We start from the raw sequence: 20,140 nt of genomic DNA on the forward strand, positions 1-20,140 counted from the left end.
CACTTTAAAGCATACAATGCATTGTTTTTAGCACGTTCATTAGGTTGTATAACCATCACTCTAATTGTAGGATATCATCCTCCTCAAAAATCAAAACAAAACAAAAAAACCCTCTGTACTTGTTAAGAGTCATTCCAGTTTTTCTCTTTCAACATCGATGCTCAGAAATCTATTTTCTGTCTCTCTCAGTTTGCCTATTCTGGATATTGCACACAAATGGAAACAGACAATATGTAGCTTGTAGTACTTGTTTTCTTTCACCTAGAATAATGCTTTTAAGGTATAAATATTATCTTACTTTTTACGACTGAGCAATATTCCGCTGTGTGCATGTGACACATTTGGATTGTTTCCACTTTTTTGTTATTATGGCAAATGCAGCTATAAACATCTATGTACATTTTTGTATGAACATATGTTTTTAATCTCATGTATATAGCTAAGAATGGAATTGCTGGGTTATCTGATAACTTTAACTTTTTTATGCCAAATTCCTTTTCATAATACTTGGGCCAGTTTTTACTCCCATTGGCAATGTACATGTATGAGAGTCTAAATTCTTCATGTCCTCAACAGCATTTGCTTTTTTCTCTTTTTGACCAGAGTAACCTTAGTCAATGTGAAGGGGTGTCTCTTGTGTTTTTGATTTGCATTTCTGTAATGACTATGTTCAGCATCTCTTCATGTTCTAATTAGCCACTTTCATATCTTTTTAGGAGAAATGTTTATTCGAACCTCTCCCTTTGAAAGCCAAGTCTTTTGACTTCTTATTGTTGAATTTTAGGAGTTTTTTTAATATAACCTAGGTACCAGATCCTTAACAGATGTATGACTTACAAATATTTTCTTTCATTCTATGGGTTGTCATTTTCTTCATAGTATTCCCTGTTCTGTAAAAGTTTTGATGGCATTCAACTAACCTATTTTTCTTTACTTCCTGTGCCTTTTGATGTAATATCTAAGAAAATGTTGCCTAATTCAAGATCACACATTTGCGACTGTGTTCCTTCTGAGTTTTATATTTTTAGCTCTTAGGACTTCTTGTGTATGATTAGTTTTTGTATATGGTTTTCTTGGTTACCTTTCTCATTGCTGAGAAAAAAGCTAAAAGCTCAACACACACAAGTTAAAGGAGTAAGGGTTTATTTCAGCTCACAGTTTCAGTCCATAGTCATGTGGCTCCACAGCAGGGTGGCATGACAGGGGACACTGCAGAGGAGAAACAATCCATGGCAAAGCAGAGAGGAGGCAACAAAGCAGCAAGCGTTAGCAGCAACAAACCTGTCTTCTCTCTCCCCCTTTATATTTCATCCAGGCTATAGGCCTATTTCTTGGTGCCACTCACAGCCAGGGTGGGGGTTCCATTATCCACACCCAGAACTGTGATAAACCCATTTACTTTTCACACACCATGAACCCCAGTATTACACACCCTAATCTAGCATTACCCACCCATGATCCAGCCACACCCCAAAAGCCCCACCTATGAGCACCCGAGGCTTTAGGGGACATCTAGATACAAGTCATAATAATACTGTAAGGTAGGGATCCAAATTTTTGGTTTGCGTGTGCATATCCAGTTGTCTCATCACCATTTGCTGAAGGGACCGTCCTTTCCCCACTGAATGGTCATGGCCATGGCACCCCTGTTGAAAATCAAATCCCCACAGACATGTGAACTTGTTTCGGAACTCTTCTCTTCCACTGACCACATGTCTATCCTATCAATATCACATTGTCTTCATTATTGTAGCTTTGTAGCAAGTTTTCAAATTGAAAAGTAAGCCCTCTTTGTTTTTTCTTAAGACTGTCTTGACTACTGTAGGTCCTTTGTAGTTCCATATGAATTTTAGGGTCAGTATGTTCATTTCTGCAAAATTGGCAGTTAGAATTTTGATGAGGATTTCATTGAATCTAGAAATCAATTTGAGGAATTTCAGTTGAATATTTTATTCATTTAGGTCTTTAATTTCTTTTAACAATGTTTTAGTTTTCAGGGTGTAGGTCATATACTTCTTTGGCTAAATTTATCCCTAAGACTTTTTTATGTTATGAATGGAATAGTTTTCTTAAAAACTCCATTTTCAGATTGTTCATTGGTAGTATATATATATAGAAATACAATTGATTATTCCATGTTGCTTTTGTATCCTACAACCTTGCTGTGTTCCTTCATTAGTTCATAATTTACTTTTGTGGGTTCTTTAGGATTTTCTACAAAGTAAGTCCCTGACTTATGAATGAGTTCTGTTGTGGGAGAACATTTGTAAGTCAGATTTGTTGCTAAGTCCAACAAAGTCTTATACAGCTTTGACACAAATATACAATGTAAAGCATTTTAAAAAAAGCAAATGTATGCACCAAAATACTGGAAAAATTATTTTTACTTTTACAGTAATCATCCAGCAGCACAACTATGACAGTTTCTGGCAGACAACTGAGCTATTTATGCAATCTGTTCACCTCTACGAATGCTCCTAATGCGAGGTACATTAGTATCTGTGAAAGGTTGCAACTCGAATGTTCATAGTTGGGTTTTACTATATATGTGTGTTAGGGTTCTTGGGAGAGACAAAACCACTATTTATTTATTATAAAAATTGGCTCATGTGATACGGAAGATGAGTCCCACAATCTGCTATCTTCAAGCAGAGAAACCAAAAAGCCAGAGTAATTCACTCTTAGTGTGAAGCCCTGTGAACTAGAGGACATGGAGGGAGAATGTCTGCTGGTGTTAAGTCCCAAAGTCCAAGTTTCCTGGGACCATAAACTCTTACATCTGAAGACAGAAGATGGATGCCCTAGCTGACAGGGGTGGGGGAAAGCAAATTAACCTTTTCTTCTGCCTTTTTGTTCTATTTGGGCCCTCAGTGGATTGGATAATACCAAGACACTCAGTCTACTAATTCAAATGTGTGTCTCCCCCAGACAGCCTCGCAAATACATACAGAAATGAGGGCCGGGTTAGCTCAGTGGTTCCACCACCTGCCTTGTAAGCACAAGGACCCAGTTCGATCTGCGGTACCAAAAATAAATAAATAAATAAACAAAACAAAACAAACAAACAAAAAATTTACAGAAATGATCTCTTACCAATATGTAAGCATCCCTTAACTCCATTAGGCTGACACATAAAATTAACCTTCATGATAAGATCCTATCATCTATAAATACAAGTAGTTTACTCTTTCCAAGTTGGATACCTTTCATTTCATTGTCTTGCTCAATTGTCCTGACTAGACCCTCTAGTACAATATTAGAGTGGCGAAAGCACTGTCTTTGTCTCATTTCTGCTTTTAGAGAGGGGAAACTCAGTCTTTGACCATTAAGTATGTTAGGTATGTGTTTCATAATTTCCCTTTTGCCAAGCAGAAATTCTCTTCTATTTCTACTTCAAGTGTTTTCATCATAGAGACTTGGATTTTGTCAAATTTTTTTTCTGAATCTACTGAGACAAATATATGGTCTTTGTTTTTTATTCTATTTATAAGGTACATTGCACTCATTGATATTTTTATGTTCAACCATCTTGAATTCTTAAAATAAATCCCACTTGGTCATGATGTATAGTCCTTATTATTTTCTGTTGGATTTCATTTGCTAAAATTTAAAGACTTTTCCATATATTTCTAAAGGATATTAGTTTTCTTGTGATATCTTTATTTGGTTTTGGATCTGGATAACACTGGCCTGATATAATTAATCAGGAATTATTTCTTCTCTCTCTCTCTCTCTCTCTCTCTCTCTCTCTCTCTCAAGAGTTTGTGAAAGTTGGTGTTAATTCTTTAAATGTTTGGAAGAACTGATCCAGTGAAATCACCTGGTCTTGGGATTTCTCTGTATATTGCAAATTTTTAATTGCTAGCTAAATCTCTTTCCCTATTATACAGATCTCTTAAGATATTTTATTTCTTCTTTGTTCAGTTTTGGTTTCCATCTTTTTAGGAATACATCTATTTCATCTAGGATACCTAATTTGTTGGCATACAATTATTTACAGTATTCTTTTATTTCTGCAAGTTTAGTAGTAATGTCCCCACTTTCATTTTGCAGGTTAGTAACTTGAATCTTCTTTTTCTTGGCCAGTCTAGCTAAATGTTTGTGAATTCTGTTATCTTTTCAATGAATCAAATTTTGGTTTTGTTTATTCTCTCTGTAGTTTTCTCTTATTTATGTCTGTTCTAATCTTTAATATTTCCTTCTGTTAGCTTTCAGACCATACATGAAGGATTTGGTGAATATACTTTTAGTTTGAGCTTCTCTTTCTAGTTTCTTAAAAGGGTAATAACATTGGGTTACAACAACCCATCTCATACTTCTATACTATATATTTGTGCTTTAGCATAGTAGTAGCCAGTGTGGATCTCAGTAGCTCCACCTGGGTGACACAGGAAGCAATCTTTGTGTTTAGTACAATAAACAGCAAGGTGTGTGCAGCTGTGCAAAAGTGTCAACCTGGGATTTTTACCCATGTAATGCTGGCTAACAGTTTTTGCATATGTTTACCTGAGTGTCAAAGGGGTAAAATACACCCACACCACTCTTTGGTTATGTAATCACATTTTACCATGATGGAATGTGGGCACCTGGGGAAAGAAGAAAACCATCTGTGCATTCACCCACCTGGCAGACAAAAGGTGAATTTTAGCTATGAAATATTTGCTCATTGTTGAATTTCTGTGCATTTAAGATTTGTTTTTTTAAAACTTTTCTTTTGATTTTTCTATGAGTAGTAGCCAAATTCAGTACACTGGCACATTGAAAATCAGATTTATAAATTTTGGAGGAGGTCAAAAGTGAATCATCAGATAACTCATTCATAGATAATAAAGATAATGACTTTGACATTGGCCATGTGAGCCAAAGTTCCTGTGGCAGTGAAGAATGCAGTAAGAATTGACCTCCTTGATTCAGATAATAAAGAAAACAGCAACGTGAGTACATATTTGACTAGTAGAAATAGTACAAAATGGTCACCCAACAAAATAGAATAATCCAATGTTAGAACTAGGTCTGAAAATACACGGAGAATTTTGGTACTTGAGACAGTTAAATTAGAAATATTATAGGCATGGGTAGGGGAAGGGTAATAAGGGAAAAGAAAAAAATGTGAGATAATGAAAATAAAGTGTTTGTAGATGGGGAGGGGAGGAGGGGGTGAAGGGAGGGCAGGGGTAAGGGGAAAAAATGAGAATCAAGACTTGTCATGTAGAGGTACAAGATCCCAACAATGAATGTAACTGTACTGTATCCCTAAAATGTACCAATAAACTCAATTAAAGCTGAAAAAAAAAGAGAAATATTATAGGCAGTCAGATAGGGCTAGGTCCTCAAAGAAGTCAATGCAGAAGATAAAAGCACCTTACAACTGTGGATAGAAGTGCATTCCTTGATGAGGAGGCCTCAAGACAAAGATGAAATGACTACACCTCCTTCCCCAGGGATAAACCATAATGATGGATATTCTAAATAGGTATCAGTCATGGATATTCTAAATAGGTATCAGTCACCTGGGTGAGGGACTAAGACTTTGACCCATCTCTTCCAAGGAAGGTCCTTGTACTTTCCACACATACTTGCTTTATGACTTGCTTCCCCATTGAATCAATATTACTTAAGTGGTTATACTCATAATCTTATTAGCTAACCATAGTTTTCTCCCACCTCATACCCACCTTGTGATTTTCCCCTGCATCAATATTATCTAAGCGACCATACTTGTAATCTTATTGGTTGACCATAGCTTTGTCCCACCTTACACCTGCCTCATGATTTCATATCCACCTCGTGATTTTACTCTATAAAACTTCTTTGAGAAGTGGGGATCATGGGAAACTCATTTTCTTTTGTTTTTTTTGTTTTTTTGTTCGTTTGTTTTTTGAGACAGGGTCTCACTATGTAGTTCAGACTGATCTGGAACTCACTATGTAGTTCAGGCTGGTCTCGAACTTTCTTAGACAGAAGCTGTCTTTTCCCTCAATAAATGGTTCTGACTCTTAATCTCAATTTTTCCTAAAATTTACTCTGATTTTAGAGAACATGAACTCAGTGTATTGGAAATCTAGCAGGCTGGGTAATATAATATTTCCCTTATATTATTTGGAGGTCCATATATCATCCCTATTATCACTCAGAGGGGTGAAACCCATTGGACAGAATGCTAGCACCACCATTCAATGTTTGAAATTGTAACAGATGAAATGCTACAAGATGTTGTGAAATACACAAATGTTTAAATACAAGTAAAATATTTTGTATGCACCAATAGCCATACTCAGAAATGTATTTATTATGACACCTCACTAGCTGGACTGAAAGCATTCATAGGTCTGCTGTACTTAGCAGGGCTTTCTCATGGTAATCACAGCAACCTAAAAGACTTACGGAAAAGCCAAGGATGTGGGCTTGAAGTTTGTAGAATAACAATTACACTGGGGACATTTGGTTTCTTTCAAAATTGCCTGAGGTTTGATGATAAAACCATCCACCAATAAAGAAAAAGAACTGATAATCTGGCCACTATCTAGTCATTGTTTAACAGATCTGTGAGTAATTGTCAAGCAACTCATGCATAATCTGAATACAGGACTATTAATGAACATTTCACAACATTTCACAATCAGTGTAGCTTCAGACAGTACATGCAAAAAAAAAAAACTCCTTCAAAATATGAAAACAAAAAATTATAAAAATGTATGCCCTTGTAGGTGCAAAGACTTATTGTGCTTTCAATTTAGAAATTATCCTGGAACTTAGCCACCAAGTCCTTATTAAAAATAGCAAAAACCAAATGATGTTGTGAAAGACTTGCTGCTCCTATCTCCCAAACTAATCAGAATGTGACATTTGAAAAGGGGTTTACCAGCTTCCAACTGATGTTACAGAGTACAAGCTGACCAGCATTAAGAACTGTATATAGGAGCCAGGCATGGTGGTGCACACCTGTAATCCCAGCACTCAGGAGGCCCAGGCAGGAGGATCACTGTGAGTTTGAGACAGCCTGGGCAACATAGTGAGTTTCAGGTCAGTCTCAACTATATAGTGACACACTGTCTCAAAAACCAACCAAACAAACAAAACTGTATATAGGAACAAAGCAGAAATTCTAAATGAAATGTTACAATTTCAAAACAAAGAACTGTATAGTACAATCTTTGAATTTCAGAAAGATATAACATTGGCCTCGCATATGACAAAGAAAAACAAACTGGTACTGCTGATGTCAACATTGCACCACGATGTAAATATTGATAGGGAAACCTTGACAAAATGAAAGCCTAAGATGGTAACCTTCTACAACAAAACCAAAGGGGGAGTAGATGTTGATGAGTTATGTAGTAACTATGATGTCATTCTAAACATAAAGCGTTGGTGAGTAGTTGTGTTTTATCTCATCCTAAACATAAGTGGTATAAATAGCTTGATAGTTTACAAAGAAAATAACAAATGCAAAATGCCACGGAGAAATTTTCTTAGAGGATTGGGACTGGAACTCATAAGATCATTTATAGCAGAAGAAAAACAAAATGTTTCTGCCCAGGGAACTACATGAAAAAATTGTGGAGCACACTGGTGAGCTGACAGGTGAAAAGACAGGCACAGCATCCCAAAGACCTATTACAACAACATGAAAGCCAAAAAAGATCTTGTCTTAGTTACTTTTCTCCCATTGGTGAGACAAAATACCTAACATCCAAAGTTAAAAGGGGAAAGGTTTATTTAGCTCACCTGTAGAGGTTTCAGTCCCCAATCAACTGGCTCTAAGGCAGGGTGACACATGGCAGAGGGGTGACACACGGCAGAGGGGCAACAGTTCATGGCAGTGGAAGGCAGCAAAATCAAACAAGCAAGGGAACCTTAGTCTTTCTGCCCCTTTTATCTTTATCCAGACTATCAGAATTAGGGCAGTGCCAAACCAATTAATGTACTAGTTTAGTAATCACATGTCCTTAATCCCAGCATCACACACTCTAAATTCAGCCACCTGTGAAAAAGCCACCTCTGACTGTATGAGGCCTTGGGGGAACATCTAGACCCAAGCCATAACATCTCAACTGTGTCCTGCAGGAAAGGACAAGGAAACAAAACATACATCCTATTAGTGTAAACTATATATACTTGTGTATGGAGCATGCAGTTTTCATGTGTGAAGACTGCCTTACGGGTGACAGTTGAAGTAAAGGTTATTTCTGTGGTAGACTTTTGTTTGTATTTTCATTGTAGTTCACATAGGTTTTTATTTCTGATGTTAACTTTTATGTTTTGTAAGCAAGTAAACAGCTAATGTAAAAATGTTAATGCCTAGGGCTGGGGATTTAGCTCAGTGACACTGAGCCTGCCTTGCAAACATAAGGTCATAGTTCAATCCCTGGTACAAAAACAAAACAAAAATTTAATGTATGCAAACCCCTTCATACACATGGTGCCATCTGGCTATTAGAAATAAAAGTAATTATCATACACACAATGAGTCTTCAGAACCGAAAAATGTTGATGTCTATTCTATGCACTAATTACATATTTGATGTTTTTTTATTAATATCTCATTTTTCTGCTATGTGCACATTGTACAATATAGTAGGAAGCTCCTGACAAGACAGGGAGAGGTGACAAGAATGGCCTGCCACATAGGAAAGGAAAGCTAGGCACATGTGCTGTTGGTGTAAAACATGTGCATGGAACATGCAGTTGTCATATGTGAAGACTGTCTTGGATGACAATTGAAGCAAAGATTATTTTTGTTGTAGACTTTTGTTTGTATTTACATTGTAGTTCATATAGGAATTTATTTCTGATGTTATCTTTTAGGATTTATAAGCAAGTAACAGTTGATGTGAAAATGTTGATGTTTATTCTAAATGTGCAATACATATTGAGAATTAAAAACACTGGACCTTACAGTTATGACTGGCCTAATATAAGAACAACTTGTTACAATTGGAATTGTAGTTTTAACTTACAGTCTTGAGTTAGACCCAAATGCTGGCCACTTGTGCTTCCAGATGGTCTTAGATAGATTTAATTTTTAATGAGTTCTAAAAGGAACATTGCAACATCCTTTCCTGTGTGGCATTAATTGAGAAATTCTGGACTAATGTCTCTCTAAGGACACAGATTTCTGCCTAGAAGAAAGTGTGGCCTAGAATTATAAAGAGATTTTGAAGGATGTGTAGAGGAGCCTGAACCTTCAATTGACCAAAGTGAGTTACAGTCAGCCCTCTCAAACAAATTTAGTTCATAAATCAAGGGTCCACTCTATTTTCTATTTTATATTCTTGTTAACTACATATTATATAAGAACCTCATAACAAAATAGCAAGACCAGTTAGTTGTCAAGTATGTCCTACAAAAAGGCCAGAAAAGCAAAACACATGTGCTGTCAGTGTAAGCAATATGTGTGTATGGGACATGCTATTGCCATGTGTGAAGACTGCCCTAGGTGTGATAATTGAAGTAAAGATGATATTTTGTAGAGTTTATTGGTATTTTCATGGTAATTCTTACAGGAATTTATTTCTGTTATTTTTTTAGACTTTGTATACCAAAAAAGAATTGATGTTGAAAACTTTGATGCTTCTTTAACAATCAATATTAAAAATTCAATACTTTATTTTAAAATATTTTTCCTGTTAAGTACTCATTATTTAATGTAACAAAACTCATAAAATTAAAATTAATAATTCAATAGAAATACTCTAAACAATAAATGTGGTTATTATACACCCATGTTTCTATGCCTTTATGACAAAATTGGCATTATGACCCTCCCTAAGATAGTTTTGAGATCTCTTTAACGTATATATTAACAGTTATAAATTCATATGAGTACTAAATTCATACAGTATCCTCTGAGAACTGCTTTGCCCACATTTCTTTTTAGTATGGCTGCATTTTCATTTTCTCTCATCTCAAAGCATTTTCTAATTTCTGGATTGGTTTTTCTCTTTCATCTTTTCTTTTTTTTCCAGATTGGTTTTTAATGAGTGTTTATTTCCACATATTTATAAATTTACCAAATTTCCTCCCATAATTGATCACTTAGTTCATTCTTTTGTAATTGGGGCATATACTTTGTATGATTTCTATCCCTATATATTTATTGAGATTTGCTTTATGACCTAACTTATGCTCTATCCAGAAAAATGCTCTAAATGTACTTAGAAGAATGAGTATTCTGCTACTATTGAGAGTGTTCTATAGATGTCTGTTAGTTCTAGTTGGCTTACACTGTTGTTCAAGTTTTATTTTTCCTTGCTAAGCATCTGTCTAGTTGTTCTATTCATAACCAAGGTAGGATATTAAAGTCTCTATTATTATTGAATTGTCTGTTTCTTCCTTCAATTTTGTCAGTTTCCATTTAATGCATTTTGAAGCTCTGTTGTTAGATACATACAATCATGTGTTTTTGCATTTCTACGGCTTATGACACATTTTAATTTATGTGTGAGATAATTAAATTTGATTCCATTATACATTAAACATACTTCAAGACAGAAAACAATAATCTAGGGGAAGAATCACCAAAGTTTTTCTGTGAAGTACCAGAGAGTAATTATATTTATCTATCTTTTTTTTTTTTTTTAGACAAGGTCTCACTATGTAGTTTAGGGTGACCTTAAACTCACTATGTGATCCAGGCAGGCCTCAAACTCATGGCGATCCTCCTGCCTCAGCCTCCCAAGTGCTAGGATTACAGGCATGTGCCACCATGCCTGGCAGAAAGTAATTATTTTAGACTTTGAGAGCTCTATCGTCTCTGTTGCAACTACTCAGCTCTACTATTGTAGCACAAAAGCACCCATAGAAAATGTGAGGCTTTGTGCAAGCACACTCTCTCCTTCATTCCGCCTGATATATAATCAAGAATTTTCTTCATAACCTGACTGCTACCATCAAAATAACAGAAATCATTTAAAAGGGGTTTTTTTTGGGGGGTAGAGAATTACTGTAAACAGATCAGCAAAGTTTCACCAGGTATTTCTTAAGTAGAGATTTGTTGAGGAACTGTATGAGCAATGAAAATGGTAACTTATTTAACTGCCTGAACTTTTGTTCCACTGAGAACAACTGACATATCTTGCCTTTCAAATAAAGTCAGTTTTTTTAATATATATATTTGTGGCTCTGTTTTTATTCATGTGTCCCTGTAATATCCAAGACTAGGCCATGCATACAGAAGGTGATAAGCATGTTTTCAATCATAAATCACAGTTAAGTAGCTTGTGAGCCAGACATATTTTGTTTGGGTATTATTATGCTTTTCAAACTGAACTTCAATGTCTTTATGGGGGGCATTCATTCTACAATTTACCACAGATCTTTCTGGAAAGAATAGAAGGAAATTTATAAAAATGTCAGCATATTAAGTCTCAAATCTTAATTATCAAAAGAATTATGAAATCTTTGGGACACAAGAACATAGGAAAAGGAGAGTAAAAAGAAGAGGCAAAGACCTTAAGGCAAATTAAAGCAAGTGAAAGGGACTGGGAACAGTCTGTGGTAGATTGCTTACCTAGCATGCATGAGGCCCTGGGTTCCATCCTCAATATCTGGGGACGGGGCAGTAGAGGGTAAAGGCATAGGAGATAAAAATTTTTTTTGTTTTGTTTTTTTTGTTTTTTGTTTGTTTTTTTGAGATGGGGTCTCACTGTATAGTTGAGACTGACCTAGAACTTCCTATGTAGTCCAGGCTGGTCTTGAACTCACAGTGATCCTCCTGCCTCAGCCTCCCGAGTTCTGGGATTACAGGCGTGCGCCACGACGCCCAGCGAAAATTTGTTCATGTTATTGCCAATTATTTCAAGAGACTTTGTTGGAGACTATGAGCATACACAGGTAGGTGTGACACATCAAAAGATAGCTTACACATGACCTCCAAACATTAAAAACAGTATCTTGCATTAATGGAACACAGCGGACTGAGATAACATGATTGCCAAATATGGAAACAAGGAGAGGCAGTAAGAGTTGTCTGGAAGGTACAGAGTGATTGTACAGTGAGTTGAGAGGAAGGAAGGAAAAATTACTTCTGGCTGAGGGATGACAAAGAAGGGGTGTTTTAAGGAATAAGCGGGTGCTCACACTAGGCAAAGGGGTCGAACCTTTCCCTGAGTGCTATGCAGCCTATCAGCACAGAGGTAACATGAAGGCTCCTCAAACTATGTGTCTGTAACTGAATCTGTCATTCATCATCTCCTGCTCTTGGATTTCTTGCCTAAGTTAAGAGATGTATTATCTATTCAGAAGTTTATTTATTCAACAAATGTTCACAGTGTGTCTGGTATGTGGGGGCATGGGTCTAGTAAAAGACAGTCATTGGACAAGTAAACAAAAAAAAGTAGCAGAAAAGAAAAATATACTTGTTAGAAAAATGCAAGAAGGGTATTTAGATCAGGTTTAGACCTCTCTGAACTAAAGAATGAAAAGCAGTCAGGAAAGTTAATGATAGGAGGAGAGGTTCTCAGCAGAGAAGTCTGGGTAAAGAAAGTGAAGGAGTGGGGCTGGGGATTTAGATCAGTGGTTCCACTGCCTGCCTCATAAGCACAAGGTCCCAAGTGAGATCCCTGGTACCAAAAAAAGAAAGAGAGAGAGAGGGGAGGGGGTGGAGGAGGGAAGAAAGCAGGAAAGCAAAGGAGCAAATTGGAGTTCAATTTTCTGTAACCACAGCAAGAAAAAGATGGAACAAATGTAGTGAGAAATGTGGACAGAGAGGTAATCACAGCTTTGCACTTCCTGTTACAAATTCTGTGGTGAAGCTAACGAAGAAGAAACAGCAGTGCAAACACAGATGCCCTCTTGTTGGGCAGCATGGTGAGGGATACCACAGTTCAAGAGCTGACTCTAGTCTATGATCTAAGTGTTAGGAGAAGGGGAATATCAAATGCTTTGAGAACTCTGCCAAGGGACATCTGGACTGGTCTGAGAAAGATATGTTCACACTCTCTACTCAGACCATTGCAGTAGCCTCTAAATCAGTTAATGTAGCCCTCAATGTCTGTCTTCCACATTGCTGCCCATTATCTTCCATAGCGCAAATGACAGCATGTCAGTTCAAAGCAATCCACTCACAAAATCATCTCATAAAAGGCTGAATTCCATGGAAATGTCTATCTTGTGCCCTCGAACGTTGGAAGTGTTTGACTTTCTTTTCATTTGTACAGGGGCCTGCAGCTAAGAGTTGGCTTTAAACCTCAGAGATTTTGAACTTGGATTTTCCAGCAATGCTGAGACCGTTAGGACTTTGGTAACTCTTAGAGATGGACTAGATGCCTTTTGCATAACAGAATGTATATGAGCCTTTGGAGGGCCAGGAGTGGAATGCCATGTTTTGGGTCTGAATGGCCTTCAAAGCCTCATTTGGTCAGAGGTAGTTGAATCTGGAATGTGTGATGCTGGGATTACTAAAGTATTGCACCTGAGTGAGTTGTTTAGCACTGCCCTAATACAGGTAGTCTGGATAAAAGAGGCAGAAGGGCGCAGTAAAGTCTCTCTCCCTCGTTGCCTTTGCCACTGTGTGGGTGCCATCTTGTTTCTCCTATGCCATGCCTGTTTGTCATCCCTGTCTCAGAGCCACCTGATTACAGACTGAAACCTCTATGAACTCTAAGCCAAATAAACCCATTCCCTTAAAAAGTGGGGTGGGGGGGCACTGAATTCCAAAGTCCACAATCTTGTATCACTGGCTTTAATGTTTAGCTTCTTTTTTGAAATTTCTACTACCTACCACAATGATTTTAATTAACTCAATTCATAGAAAGAAATACATTTGATACATAAAAGAAACAATTCAAGTAGAATTTCTCTGGTACTTTCTATTCCATGCTATTTTTCTTTTCTATAAATGCAGGTTGCAACTAGACATGGGGACACACATCTGTAATCCCAGCACTTGGGAGACTGAGCTGAAGGATCATGAATTTAAGACCAGGCTACATAGTACTACATAGTAGGCTGTTCGGTTTTTTGCACGCTTGTTTTGTTCTTGAGACAAACTCTCATTATGCAGTTAAGACTGAGCTTGAACTCACTATGTAGCCCAGGCTGGCCTCAAAGTTGCAGCAATCTTCCTGCCTCTGCCGCTCTAGTACTGAGATTACAGGTGTCATCATGCCTGCCTACATAGTAGGTTTGAGGCCAGTCCATGGTACCTAAAACTGCCTCAAAAAAAAAAAAAGCTGATTCTAACTTATCCATGTCCTGCTAGGTCCTAATCTGCTGTTTGAAAGCCACTGCCTGGTCCCTCCACTACTCTCTTTCTCACTTATTTCTTAGCAAAGTCTGTTTTTTACACTGACCAAGTTGTCCCAAATGGCAGGAATGCCTTACCCTTCATTGTCCTTCACCTAGCAAGTTCCTACTGACCTCTCACGACTGAGCTCAAATGTTACTTCCTCAGAGAAACCTTTCTAGATACTTCCCTAGTCCCACTTCCAATCTCAGGGATCACAGGGTTCGGTACACCCTGGGCAACAGCATTTGTCATGTGGAATATATTGTGACTTCTTTTAAAATATAGATCAGTCTGCTTTGAACTACATTTCTGAATGTCAGTAACTCAGCTGTTCTACACCAGGCCCAAAGTAGGGCCTAACCTGAAGCAAAAGCAAGAGGATGTAATGCTGGATACATGAAAACTGACTTCATCTTGCACTGCCCTCCCTCCAACCTCACCATCTTAGCTGTGTACTGAGCAACTGATCAACTTGCCTTTCTCTATTCCTCAAACACACCAGTTCTTCCCACCTCAAAGGCTACCTATCCCACTCTTCTCATAGCTGTTTCCATGGCAAGATACTGTTACTGTTTCTTCAGATCAACAGACTATTATCAAAGAAACATTACATTTCCTTTACTTGTCTTACAAAGCTTCTCTGACCTTGTTGGGTTTTTGTTTGTTTGTTTTTAATTTTTGAGACAGGGTCTCACTATGTAGTTGAGACTGACCTGGAACCCACTATGTAGCCCAGGCTGGTCTCGAACTTGCAGCAATCCTCCTGCCTCAGCCTCCCGAGTGCTGGGATTACAGGTGTCCACCACCACGCCCAGCCTGTTTGTTTGTTTGTTTTGGATAAGGTCTTGCTATATAGTTCAGGCTGGATTTGAATTCACTATGCACCTCAGGCAGCCTCCCCAGGGCTGGGATCAGAGGTGTGTGCCACCACGCGTGGCCCTTGAAATCACAATACTTACTCATTTCCTGCTAGTTTACTGTCTCACAAATTAGAATGTTAGATTTTAGAGGGAACAAATCTACCCATTTGCCCCACTAATTTCAGCACCTAGAATAGTGCACAACACACAGTAGGACCCCCAAAAAGAATCTTCTGATATATCAGCAAGCAACAGAGGAAGCAGACAGGCCATAGAATCGCTGATAGCTAATTCAGGTAGCGAGTGATAGAAGGGAGTAGGCCCAGGACAGAGCGCAGAGATGAGGCAAATCAAGCGTGTGGTCGGTGGGGCTAAATTGATAGAAACTAGGCTCCAAGATGGAGACAGTATGGCTGAGCCTGCAACCCTCCCCGGAGACAAACAACGGTCCAAAACTATTCTATAATTAGCACCATCGAATCCAATAAGCCTACACAAAACAACAAATGTAGAAATAACATAAGGAACACGTACAGTTAACCAGAATACTCTGACCCTTATCTCTACCCCTTCCAGAAATGTCTGTTTTTCTCCTTTCTATGGTATATTGTTTTTCAATTAGATCAACATTAGCTAAGTGATTGTACTTGTAAGCCTACAGGTTGATTAGTTCGATTCAATGCAACCTGTGATATTTTACTGTACACAAACCTGCTAGACAGCCTTTTGCAACCCCTTCTGCCTTTAAGTAAGTTTCTCTTAATAAAACTTAACGTGAGACACAAACTGTGATAGGTTAGGAGTTACATCAATGTAACAACAGCAGAATTGAAGACTTGTTCTGAAGACACCTTGAAGGGGTCCCTGGCAGAACGAGGCCTTGGGCTTAAAGCACACAAACCTAGAATCGGCACTGGGAAGGGGGGGGGGTTTGAAAGGCCGGGTGCCACGTTCCAGGGCCTACCAGTAATAAGTGACTGTGCAAGCCGCGCACACACGCTCAGCCGGGGCTTCGCACACCTCACAGCAGAGCCGGCGCCCCTTGGGAACCGCCAGTGGGTAGATGACATTCATGTTGCAGCCAGTGGTGTCCGTCTCTAGGACTGTTGCCGGGCAAGGGTAAGAGGGACACGTGTCACGTGACACCGCGGGACTGCAACGTTCCCAGGGTTAAAGGGCAAAAAAGAAGGGTGTGGAATGACTGCCACCGGGAGTCTATTTCTGAAGCCGGGGGAAAAAAAAAGAAAAGAAAAGAGAGGAGAGAAGAAAAGGCAAATCACACGGAACAAAAGGTTAAATCAGTCAGTTTAACCCCAAGAGACTCGAAGGCCAGGAAGTCTGTACGGTAGCCGGGAAGGGCCAAATATAGCCAAGCCTTTACTCAGGCTAGGACATTAACAGGCGAGAATGATTCTCCCAAAAGTCCACCCGACCGGGAATGAAATGCTTTGTCACTTTCTCTTGACTCTGAGACAGAATACCACGCGTTTCCGCCCTTGGCGATATGCGGAGCCTAGCGGCTCATGTACTGTGTAGCGAACAGCCCACTCAACATTGCGGCTGCGCACTCACCAGGTACGGGAGAGGCGTGGCGCCGGCGGCTCGGGTTGTGCGCAGACCCAGGAGCGCTGCGATACTGATGGCGGAGGTGGACCTGGTCGCCGAGTTCCCACGGCCTGCGGGTGTTACGCGCTGGGCCGAGGTTATGGCTCGCTTTGCCGCCAGACTGGGCGAGCAGGGACGGAGGGTGGTGTTGATCACTTCAGGTGGCACCAAGGTTCCTCTGGAGGCGCGGCCCGTGCGCTTTCTGGACAACTTCAGCAGTGGGAGGCGTGGTGCAACCTCGGCGGAGGCCTTTCTGGCTGCGGGTTATGGTGTCCTGTTCTTGTACCGTGCTCGCTCGTCCTTTCCCTATGCCCATCGCTTCCCACCTCAGACCTGGCTGTCTGCCCTGCGACCTTCTGGCCCAGCCCAGTCTGGCATGCTGAGCCTAGAGGCCGAGGAGAATGCACTCCCCGGCTTTGCTGAGGCTTTGCGGAGCTATCAGGAGGCAGAGGCTGCCGGCACCTTCTTGTCCGTAGAGTTCACCACTTTGGCGGACTATTTGCATCTGCTTCAGGCTGCGGCTCAAGCACTCAACCCTCTAGGTGCGTTCCTTAGGAATCCATCGGTGGCCTCCAGGCAGAGACTTTCTCCCCAGCCACTTTTCCCCGCACACTGTACCTTCTGCTTAGCCAGCGGATTCAGCAAGGATGTCGAGCTGAAAAGGATCCCATACCCTCCCCGATTTGTTACACCGTCTGCTTCTCTTTGCAGGCTCTTCTGCGATGTTTTACCTGGCTGCAGCCGTGTCAGATTTCTATGTTCCTGTTTCTGAAATGCCTGAGCACAAGATCCAGTCATCTGGGGGCCCACTGCAGGTGATGGGCGCTTCTCTTCCAGAGATCTGATCCCCTATAATCAGTCGGGTTAATTTACTCTTGATCTGGAAATGGCCTTTCTGCATTCTGTATGCGCTAGGCACTGGGGATACAGAGATGAATAAAGACACCGCCCTCTCTCAAGGACCTCAGAATCTAGCGAGGGAGCTGGACACAGACATAATTACAATACAAAGTGATAAATGCTCTAGTGGAGGTATGTACAAAGTGCAGACAGACCATGGGGGAGTAAATTGGGAGAGTGGAGGAAGTTTTCCTGGTGGAGATGACTTACACTAGGTTTTAAAAGATGAGCGCGAGATGTAACAAAAGTGGGGAAGGCCATTACAAATGGAGTTACACAGTTGGTGTCTGGAACTAAAGTGCTTTAATGAGGCTGGAGAGCAAAATGAAGAAGCGGCTTGCTTCACAGAAAACTTATTCTTAAAGAGTTTGGACTTCAACTTGTGCATGCAAGGGGAACATTAAGTAGAAAAATGAGATGAAGTGTTTGAAAAAAACACCATCCTGAAAGGTAAAACAGGAAGAGTGGAGGTGGTACAGTAGTTGGGGGCTACTATAGATAAAGAGGTATGGGAAGGGGAGTGCTATGGTTGAGATTACTTGGTGTCTTAGATCCTGAGAAAGTTCTTAGTTGGTTATTGGGTGATACAAGTAGAGTTTTTATAGGAGAAACTTTGCCTGTGGGGCACTTACAGGATTCTCTCGTTTGTTGTCTGTTCAGTAAATATTTACTGTGTACCTACTGTATACCACGTATTGTTGCAGGACCTGGAGATGAAAACAGTGAAAAGAAATATATCTAGCAGGGGAAGTCAAATATGCATACTGTATTTGTTAGTGATAAGTGCTAATGAGAAAAAGTGGGGAATTGGTCTATGATCCCTCTTATACTTGCTAAAGCTCTTTTAGGGGAAATTTTGACTAGCTTCGTGATTTCACACTTAAAAATTCTAGGATCCTTAATTTATCCCACATTTTAAAAGTTCCACAGTATCTTGAAAGCACACGATAAAATTCTCCTTTGAAATTATTAGATAGTAGGCGTTTAGATAAAGAGAAAATAAATTCAGTTGCTTGCTCAATACTAAGTCATATAATTCCTTCCTCTTGTAATTCCAGTTGTAGGTAAATTGAATTGTAAATGGAATCCAATAGCCATTTTGTCAATGTAAGCAATATTTTAGGCTGAAAGATTAAAAAACCTAATCTTACTGGGTTTCTGCCAAAGTAAATTTGGCATGAACAGATTATTTGTGTTCATCTGAGGATTTGCTTTTTTAAAAAAATAAAGGAAAATATTGAAGAGAATATAATGAGGTACAGAGCAGGGATGATTCCAGAAAGCATGGTTTGTCAGAATATATATGAAGCCTTGAATTTAGGCATTGTTATGAACACCACAGAAGCAAGGCTTTAAAACTAGTTATGAGTATGCTTTGATATTTGATAGTGAGTAATCCCCTTACATTGATATAGGAAAAAATCTGAGTCCTTCAACCCTTTGTTTCCTGGTAGGTAGTGACCACTATTTGCTAATTCAACTTTTCTTTTTCCAATACAGATAACTATGAAGATGGTGCCGAAAATGCTTTCTCCTTTAGTTAAAGATTGGGCTCCCAAAGCATTTATAATTTCCTTTAAGTTGGAGACTGACCCCTCCATTGTAATTAGTCGTGCCCGGAATGCTTTGGAAATTTATCAGCATCAAGTGGTAGTGGCTAATATCCTTGAGTCACTACAGTTTTTTGTAGTTATTGTAACCAAAGACTCAGAAACCAAGCTAATGCTATCAGAGGAAGAAGTAGAAAAAGGCATGGTGATAGAAGAGAAGATAGTAGATAATCTTCAGTCTCGACACACAGCTTTTATATGTGACAAAAACTGAACTAAAAAGATTAAAAATTGTTCCGTGGTCCAGGGCTTGTACAGATGGCAAAGACTAAAATTCTTTGCTTTCATAAGGAACAAAGAGAAGGGTAAATTCAGGTGCAGGCAAATACGGGTTGGTATTTGTTTTTTAATAACTGAACCACCCAATAAGATCACCTGAATATTAATCTGGATTTGGAAATTAAACACCATAACTATATCTCATCTTTAAAAGAAGTCTGTTGGGAATTATATATTCCACAAAACATAACAGGGAGACTTATTGCTGAATATTAGCCTACTTTATACAATGGAAAGGATTATGGATACATGCATGGTCATGTGGTCAGGCTTTGAAGGTGAAGTATTTGGTGAGGGCCTACTATGTTTCAGGCCCAGAGCTAAGTGATGAGGATTAAAAAGACGGAATAAATATGATTTGTTTGGAAAATGGATGTGTAAAAGTTTAAGTGTAATAAAGTGTGCCCACAAACTGACAAGTGGAAAGGATGTTGTTTTTTTGGAAATTTACTAAAAATGGAAAGACACCTCCCTAAACATAGATGATTGCTGTAGATTGGAAAGCTTCCCACTACATTTACCTTTTGCTACTTGCCCTAGATTTGCTCTATATTTGAGTAATAATTTACTTCTCAAATATTGTAGAACTGTTCTTGAATTTAACACAGCCTTCTTCCTGGTACCAGGCAGGGACCATTTGGTGAGCTCTGTCATGT

General features: G+C 39.1%; 2 protein-coding genes across 10 annotated transcripts in view; one reads left to right on the plus strand and one right to left on the minus strand.

The window, feature by feature from the left end:
• Zmynd12 (zinc finger MYND-type containing 12) overlaps positions 1 to 16,186 on the minus strand; it is a 44,097-nt gene extending 27,911 nt beyond the window's left edge. For all 3 annotated transcript variants that reach the window (XM_010634066.3, XM_010634058.3, XM_010634073.3), the window contains exon 1: positions 16,055 to 16,186. In XM_010634066.3, coding sequence (XP_010632368.1) covers positions 16,055 to 16,164 — 110 coding nt within the window. In that variant the 5' untranslated portion in view covers positions 16,165 to 16,186. The remainder of the gene's footprint in view (positions 1 to 16,054) is intronic.
• On the plus strand, positions 16,186 to 19,900 carry Ppcs (phosphopantothenoylcysteine synthetase). Of its 7 annotated transcripts, none has more exons than XM_033767906.1 (3): positions 16,186 to 16,209; positions 17,407 to 17,510; positions 19,096 to 19,900. In XM_033767906.1, the coding sequence occupies exons 2-3, from the start codon at positions 17,418 to 17,420 to the stop codon at positions 19,417 to 19,419; spliced, it is 417 nt and encodes a 138-aa protein (XP_033623797.1). In that variant the 5' UTR covers positions 16,186 to 16,209; positions 17,407 to 17,417; the 3' UTR covers positions 19,420 to 19,900. The 7 variants fall into 7 exon arrangements, with proteins under 7 accessions (XP_033623797.1, XP_010632343.1, XP_010632332.1 ...); XM_010634041.3 differs by lacking the exon at positions 16,186 to 16,209 and adding an exon at positions 16,263 to 16,665; XM_010634030.2 differs by lacking the exon at positions 16,186 to 16,209 and adding an exon at positions 16,678 to 17,237.
• Positions 19,901 to 20,140: the final 240 nt, after the last annotated feature.

This window comes from Fukomys damarensis, unplaced genomic scaffold (genome assembly GCF_012274545.1).
Source record: "Fukomys damarensis isolate Sample0158 unplaced genomic scaffold, DMR_v1.0_HiC HiC_scaffold_23, whole genome shotgun sequence".
In the NCBI taxonomy this organism is placed as follows: Eukaryota; Metazoa; Chordata; class Mammalia; order Rodentia; family Bathyergidae; genus Fukomys; species Fukomys damarensis.